Consider the following 7,978-nt stretch of genomic DNA (forward strand, 5'->3'; position numbering starts at 1 on the left):
AGAACGGGGTTGCTGAGGGGATAAAAATGACATCTAGTGTTCATCTGCAGCGAAGGGATTTTCTCCTCTGACTGCAGCTGAAACAGTGTCACCCCGAGTTGAGTGGGAGCTCTGTGGAGCTTGCAGGAGGACTGACGGTGCACCCATAATTTTCTCACAGTGAAATGACACATTTCCATCGCTTGATAACGTGGATTAACACCTCCGAAACTGAGGTCTCTGTCGTGTCTGTGCTGCTGCCTGCTGCACTCATTGCATTAGAAGCCTTTTCCTTTGCTGTGAGGAATCAATAACCCAAATGGATGGAGGTGCATGCTCAGGAGCGCATGAGTGTCCTTTAACATCTTGATGGAAGCAATCAGCAAAGTGCACTTCAAGACAAACCCCCCCCCCCCCATGTTCGAACGTGCTTTTGAGATTTTTTTTTCCGCCTTTCTTTGCTTTTTTTTTTTTGGTCGGAATTGAAGATCAGGGACTGTCGGAGGACTCAGTGCCTTACGTCAGCTCTGACCCCACACAGTGCCGGACCTTTTACTACACTTCCGTGATAACTGCATCCTTATGAGAGCCCAGCGACACTCACAGCTCCGTCATTAAAGGGAGTCCAGCGAAAATCTCTTGAATTTCTGCACGATCCCTGAAGTCGTCTCACTGAACACACCCATAGCTCCTAACACACCTCCTTCCATTGTTCATGGCACTGACAGTGGGGTTAATTCTTCTTCTCCTCAGGAGTTTTGCTTTAGCTCAAACACACACAGACGCACATTTCCGTAACCAACACAATGTCAAAAACTAACTATCTTGCTGACAACATGATGGATGAAATAAGTGACTAGCTCTCATGGCTTCAGTATAAAATTATATGCATAGTGGCTCAGAAAAAAAAGTGTAAAGGATATCAAAAACAGGAAAAAGAAATGTTTTGCCTCTGATGTTCGCTAGTAAGAACTTCAAGTGTTTTATGCTGTTTTTCTTGATAAGAGAGACAAAGATATAGTTTTGAAAACTTCAACCTGTGTAGAAACGGCATCTAAATTTACTGAAGGGGCAACGCTGGCCTCAGTAATAAAAAGAGCCTGCAAACTGCCATTAGTTACCTGGAGACAACCCAAATTTAAGGAGCGAGACAACACCTTATTCCTCACTTTCACCGCTCTCTTCGACACACCGTGGCAGACAGTATGCACGTTTCCACGAAACCACGGCTGACGGTTTAGCAACACCGTCACGTTTGCCAGCGAGAATATGCCACAGCTTTAGGAACAGACAGCGCCAGCGCACAAAAAGCTTTTAGACGGCTGCAAAGTGTCGAGGTGGCTGACATGTGCCGGGATAGTCAAACAATATGGAGCCTCTTCTGCCTGCAGAAACAGGCAGGTTTACATTGGTGGTGACTGTCCTCTGTGAATATGTCTCTGCCCCTCTGTCCCCTACTCATCCTCCTCACTGCACATCTCCTCAGTTACAAATTACAACAAGCCGTTGCTGCTCTGCAGTCGTTACAATTCATACACTTTGCTGTCCAACATATATATATATATATATCTTTTAAATGAAAACAGTGAATTTAATGAAAAGGCTACGATCACAGGCCTAAGGGTGGAGGGTGTTTACAGAGCTCATCACACAGGAACACTTAAAACACATTCCCACAATTTGGTGACGCACACTCCAGTCAGAATACAATCGATCCGTACAAATAATCTCCCGATCACCCCTCACAACGCCAGGCTTCTTTTCTTTGTGTATCTGCGCAGTAGAGGCTTTGTAATTGATCCTGCAGGATCTGCAACCTCCAGGTTGCTACACTGTGCCAGGTCTTAATAAAACAACAGAAACTACTGTAACTGTGATCACTTTGATCTCTCAGCAGCTGATGGAACATGTTGGCTCTCAGGCACAAAGATAAGATCAGTAGATTTATGTTTCTGGTGACACCAGCTTCTTTCATGGATAGAAAACTCTGAGAGAAAATTTAAAATCTAAATGCACATTTTCTCAGGTTGTTTCCAAGTAATTTTCCCTGTTCTTATTTTGTTTATTACATTTAAAATATAGAATGATGCAATGCAACTTGAGCCAAGTGGCATTATAGAAATGAGCAATTGTGAAAACGATTTTGATTAATCTAAAAATAAACTCACAATTTACACACACACACACACACACACACACACACACACACGCACACACACATATTTTCCGCCTGACACTTTAATGCATCCTGTCAGCTCGATTTCGACGTGGAAAATAATTGCGTGATTATACAGAAATATGCGTTTAATTACGAGCTGCGGTGTGAGTTTTTTGCCGGATCCCTCACATAAATGAAAAAGAAAAAGGCGTCGCTTTATTGCGTCGAGCTCTGAGAAATGTTGTGGGGCTCAGCGGTCCCGTTTGAGGTGGTTTGAGAGCTTCAGTCGTGGCCTGCAGCAGCTGAATGAACGGTGGGATTCTGCTGTGTCTTCAGCGCAATTTTATGCTCGGAAAAAAAAGGGAGGGGATTCATGGAGTGAAGCTGTAAAACTAGTCGGAGATTAGTCATAAAATATAAATTATTATTATTGGTTGTAGTACTATCTTGTGTTTTTACATGTTTAAAAAAAAACAGCTGCTACATTACAAACATTACACTTATCAATCTATTAATTCCTGATCGTTCTTTATTATTATTATTATTATTATTATTATTATTATTATTATTATTATTATTATTATTATTATCACACTTTGAAATATTTCCGCTGCAGTTAATCTTTAAATAAACTCTGATCGCCCGTCATACACAAATGAAAAGGCATCCAGCACGTTCAGCATCACACGGGGGACAGACTCACCGACACACTCGTTGGCCTCCCTGGCTGTGGCTCTCTGCCACGGTCTGTCGTAGTGGAAGGGCTTGCACCTGTCGCACTCGGGCCCGGCGGTGTTGTGCTTGCACTCACACACCAGACTCCCGTCCCGGTCCTTGACGCACCGGGACGCGTGCCCGTTGCATTTGCACCTCCCGCCGACCTGCAGGTCCGACACGGCGTAGAAGTACGAGTCCCGGGCCAGCTCCGAGTCGTCCTCGTTCTCGTCGCCGAACGTGTGCAACCGGCTGAAGATGACCTTAATGTCGGTGGCCGTCACCCAGTCCTGCAGCACCGGGGAGTTGTCGAAGTCGTGCGCCGACGGTCTGCCGTCCAGCGTGCTGAAGGCGATGAGCCCGCCGGTCAGCGGGTACATGTCGGTGTGGGAGTCCGTGCACACGGCCTCCTGCTCGTTCTGCTTCGTGATGACAGCCCTGTTCGGCTTGTTGTACATCTTCCTGCACTGGGTCGAGTAGAACTGAAAGGGCACCCAGGTTTTGCCGTAGTCCATGGACTTGTAAATCACCATGGACTCGGGTCGAGGCGAGCAGAACTGCAGGCTCACGTAAGTGACCTCGAACTTCTTACCGAGGGACAGAGTCAGGGTGACGTTCTGCGGGTACTGGATGAAGTTCTCGGACTGCCAGCAGGTGAGGTTGTGCGGGTTGTTGAGGTCCGTCAGGTACGCCGGAGGGTGGTACTTCTTGGGGTCCGAGGCGTCGCAGGTGTGACAGTTCCTGGTCCTCTCGTCCCCCTTCTCCGCCGATGTCACCACGCAGTAGCGGCCGGGCGCCTTGCCGCAGGTGCTGGACACCTTCACCTCCTTCCCGAAGGCGGAGTTGACGAAGTCCGGGATGCAGCGCCGCGGGTTGCCGTGCTCGTCGTAGCAGGGGTCCGGGGGGGACGTCTGCGCCGCGAACAGGCTCATCCCGTAGCCGCCGAGGGCGCTCCGGCACGTCAGGGACGCGGCGAGCAGCGCAGTCAGCACAATATCCACAGCCCTTATCATGGTAGGTCCTCAAGTGTCTGAGCCGCCGGGGGAGACAGTGGAGAGCATGTGGGAAGAGAGAGAGAGAGAGAGAGTAAGAGTGAGAGAGAGAGAGAGAAAGAGAGAGAGAGAGGGAGAGAGAGTTAAGTTTGGGTGATAGCACAGTCATGGACGGGCTGCCCCGGGGCGACAATCTAGCAGTTGACAGTCATATAAAAGTCACATTCAGTCACAGCCCATGCATGTGTGTAAATCTCACTTTACCTGAGAATAATAAGGAGAAGAAGAAAAAAAAGGGAGAGGAAAAAAGAAAGATGTCAAAACACAGTTTCTCTATCGGGTTTCAATCACAGCTGCTCCTGTTTTCTTGTTTGTTTCCTCAAATCTCCTGCGTGAAAACAGAAGAGCGGCTGGATTCTAAGAGTCGCTAGTGTCCTTATAGCAGCAAGTCCCACTCCTCCTGCCGGTCTTTTCACAACCTCTCTCTCTCTCTCTCTCTCTCTCTCTCTCTCTCTCTCTCTCTCTCTCTCACACACACACACACACACACACACACACACACTCTCTCTCTCTCTCTCTCTCTCTCTCTCACACACACACACACACTCTCTCTCTCTCTCTCTCTCTCTCTCTCTCTCTCTCTGTGTGTGTGTGTGTGTGTGTGTGTGTGTGTGTGTGTGTGTGTGTGTGTGTGTGTGTGTGTGTGTGATCGGCTCGGATCTGTCTTGGCACCGGTGCCTCAGGTCAGCTCATCCCCTAAGGGGGAAGCGGAACAACGACGTCCGCCGGTGGCGCTTCTAGAAATTGGCGCAAATGACCTGCATCGTGATACCTGCGGTAATTTGTGGTTTGGACACCTGGATGTGCAGCGGGGCACATCGAGCAGCCCAAACAAGAGACTGTTATTAGGCCTGTTACCGCGAGCAAATTAGAGACAAGCGATAATTACCGCAGTTTCACCGTTTACACAATAAACCATCAACTGCTTATTCTTTTCTTTATTATAATTATTTTTTTGTGCCTGTCTTGTATTTATTTATTCATCCTGGTGATGAACACTGCCTGAGGAATTTAATTGCTGTCACGTCCCAACGAGGCTATTATCGGTTTATAATTATTCAGACATAATTAAGGAGCATCATTATTGTGGTGTTTTCAGAAGATAAAATAAAAACAAAAATGTCCGTATCGACTAAAGCCACTTTGAAAACCATAAACACGCCAGATGATAGGCTCAGCACCTGAGTGAGTCACTGTCGAGCTTCGAACATATAGAGGAGTTCCTTCAAAATAAAAATATGACGTGTTCCTCGTGTGGAAGTTGGCATCATTTCTTATTGCGTTGAATTATTCACTTTTCAGGTATTTTATTTCTCTTCGGCTCTCCAGCACGAGGTTTTACTGATCCAAACCCCTCACAGTCCTGATCAGCTGGGCGCCATCAGGAGAGTAAGAAGATATGAAGTGACGCTAAAAAGCTTCTGCTTACCTGCGAACAACATTAAGTCTTGAAGAACACAAACAAGAAAAAGCGTTTCCTGACCACATTTGACCGCGCTGTTTTGCAGGAGCCATCCCTCCTGTACTGTGGCTGCCTGGCGCAGTCCGACCGGCTGCAGCCTCGCTCGGACCTGTTGAATGTGGCCACAGAGGTAACAGCGCCATCTTGTGCCCACAGGAGGACAAAGCCGTCCGGCCCGTGCAGAGAGCGCTGTCTCTTCACTTCTCCCGGGCGGTGGAGGCATAACACCGTGTTTTTATGAGCGTGAAGCTGATTGGCTGATGCGGGACGGCAGCAGGTCAGAATTCAAGATACCGTTAATGTAAAGAATTAACGCTGCATTTCTAAGATCTCCTGGTAACACTTGATAATAAGAGCTAAAATCATGTAGGCCTCGTGAAAATGTTGTATTTTTAAATTTCATTTCACTGTATAGCATTTAAACAAGCTACATTCCATCTCATATGGTATTACTAGCTTGTGTTGTTTTGTTGTGGTTTTGTTGTTTATGAAACTCGTCATTGAAAAGAGGAAAAACTTTATTCACTCTTTCAAAAGTTACAGTCACATCTCAAGGTGACCATCCAAATGACAAGAGACATTTTCTCATTTATTTACTCGTTAACCAAACCATGCAGGTGGTTCCTTCCTGTCAAATTTTGTCCTGGTTACAAACATTGTACTATTGATAATAATTAATACATTCAACTTGAAATAATTACACAAAATAAATTAATTAATAGTCTGCCCCTGAGAGTAGAGCACTCAAACTGCTGAATCAAACAGAAAGAAAGAAAGAAAGAAAGAAAGAAAGAAAGAAAGAAAGAAAGAAAGAAAGAAAGAAAGAAATGGCTCAATTTTGATGTGAATTGCACGCCAGTATATATTTCATGACAGCCTCCTGCACAGTTATGACTCTATCTCACAGACAGTTGGTATCGCGTCAGTATCAGGATCGACTGAATATCGCTTCGGTTTTAGTTCCTGCCACAAGAGGTGTCTCCGGGACCAGATTTTGCGAAGATGACACACACACAGACTCGCAAACTGAAAACAATACCAGCCGATCTTGTCAGAGAGACTGAACGAATACATTGTTCTGAAATAAAGTGTTACGAGACTGAAACCAAGCACACAGGATCGCTTGTCAAGAGCATAGTATGTACAAGTAGTTCTAACACTGTATAAACATAGAGGCTGCATCATCGTGTAAACAAGTAGCTATAAAAAGACTTTCACAAGTTTAAAGTTTAAACAAAAGCCTTCACATCAGTTCTCTAACTTCCGCTCTCCTTTCTCCTCCCATATTCAGGTATGAAGAGGAATTATCAGCCCTGCAGCTGCTGCTCTGCCCTCACTTCTCTGTTTCACTGTTATGAGCTATTTGCTTCATATCTGTGAAACAGTTTTATCTAATCTTGTTCGGTTCAGCTCTGCTGTGGAGACACAGCTGTTGGCCTCTGGGGCAAATAACGTGTCCATGTAGGGCCGAGAAGGCTGATGCAAAACAAAACAAATCTACACCTACGGCAGGACCACACAAAACAACAACTGCTTTTATAAAACACACAATGTGTATTCAGTTGAATTTTGTGAAACTGAGCAACTTCCCTTATCTGTAAATCATCTAGAACTTAAGGACATATTGTAAAAGAGAACTTAACCAAACACATTTGAACATAATGAAAATCCTACACATGGATAAGCTTGTGGACATCGTAAAGAGACCTTAAGAAAACATGTCTTTATACATTAAAACAATGTGTTTGTCAGTGGTCGATGTAAAAAAAAGTTTGCTAAGATTTACCTTCTGTTATTGTGGACAGTAACATCAGATTTGTGTCTTCAGGAGCCTGTTCATTGTTTTTTTTTGTTTTTGTTTTTTTAATTTTTTGTTTTGTTTTCTAAAAGTCAGCAACTTGCTTTCTCTGTGTTTCCCTCAGTTTCATCTTTCTGGATTTTTTTTAATCACAAGCTATTTTTTTCTCTCTTCTGCATTTAATTTCTTTCAGCCATTTTCCTGTAAACTTATCATTTCTTTGGTGGAGCTCTTAGTGTCTTGGATAGGTTACCTGGCTGCATGATTACGCTGACATCAAATTAGTGACCTTGTAGCTCAAATAGATTCGTGTCAAAAGATTATTTCCAAATAAAAAAAAGAGTACATTCTCTAATCATCATCGTTTAGTGATATTTATGTTTCCTCACCTGTTTAAATCACAGTTTCTCATTAACACGTATACTGAAGAATGAGCTTTGAGTTCAGATGTTCAGCTCATACTTTAATCTAAAACACTATTCAGGGTTTACTGTCACTGCTTTGTATGGCTTGTCAACGCGTTTCCCTCTCTTCAAGAGAAGGGGAATTCACAGTCGCACTAATACATGAAATGTAAATGAGAGGCAAAGCAGGAGGGGGAAGTAAGGCCAGTGTTTCCCTGACTGAAGGGGTTGCAGAGAGAGAGTGGGAATATGGATCTCACAAATAAAGGTGCACTGTGGGGAATAAAATTAATCAGACGTGAAAGATCTTTTTATGACTAAACAAATTCAACAAACAAAGTCTCTTTGTTTTCATGACTGAATAAACTGAATAAACAGACTCACCTTAAAGGACAACACAGCTTCGTACTG

General features: G+C 44.5%; 2 protein-coding genes across 4 annotated transcripts in view; both read right to left on the reverse strand.

The window, feature by feature from the left end:
* The window catches only part of ntn1a (netrin 1a), a 66,783-nt gene extending 62,549 nt beyond the window's left edge, over window positions 1-4,234 (reverse strand). The window contains exons 1-2 of one of the 2 annotated variants that reach the window (XM_037111088.1): window positions 4,108-4,234; window positions 2,841-3,881 (exon numbers count right to left, since the gene is read on the reverse strand). In XM_037111088.1, coding sequence (XP_036966983.1) covers window positions 2,841-3,864 — 1,024 coding nt within the window. In that variant the 5' untranslated portion in view covers window positions 3,865-3,881; window positions 4,108-4,234. The remainder of the gene's footprint in view (window positions 1-2,840; window positions 3,882-4,107) is intronic. The other variant, XM_037111099.1, reaches the window with a different exon arrangement.
* The window catches only part of LOC119026695, a 1,024,654-nt gene that overhangs the window by 349,228 nt on the left and 667,448 nt on the right, over window positions 1-7,978 (reverse strand). The window lies entirely within an intron of this gene.

The sequence above is a fragment of the Acanthopagrus latus genome, chromosome 1 (genome assembly GCF_904848185.1).
Source record: "Acanthopagrus latus isolate v.2019 chromosome 1, fAcaLat1.1, whole genome shotgun sequence".
NCBI lineage: Eukaryota > Metazoa > Chordata > Actinopteri > Spariformes > Sparidae > Acanthopagrus > Acanthopagrus latus.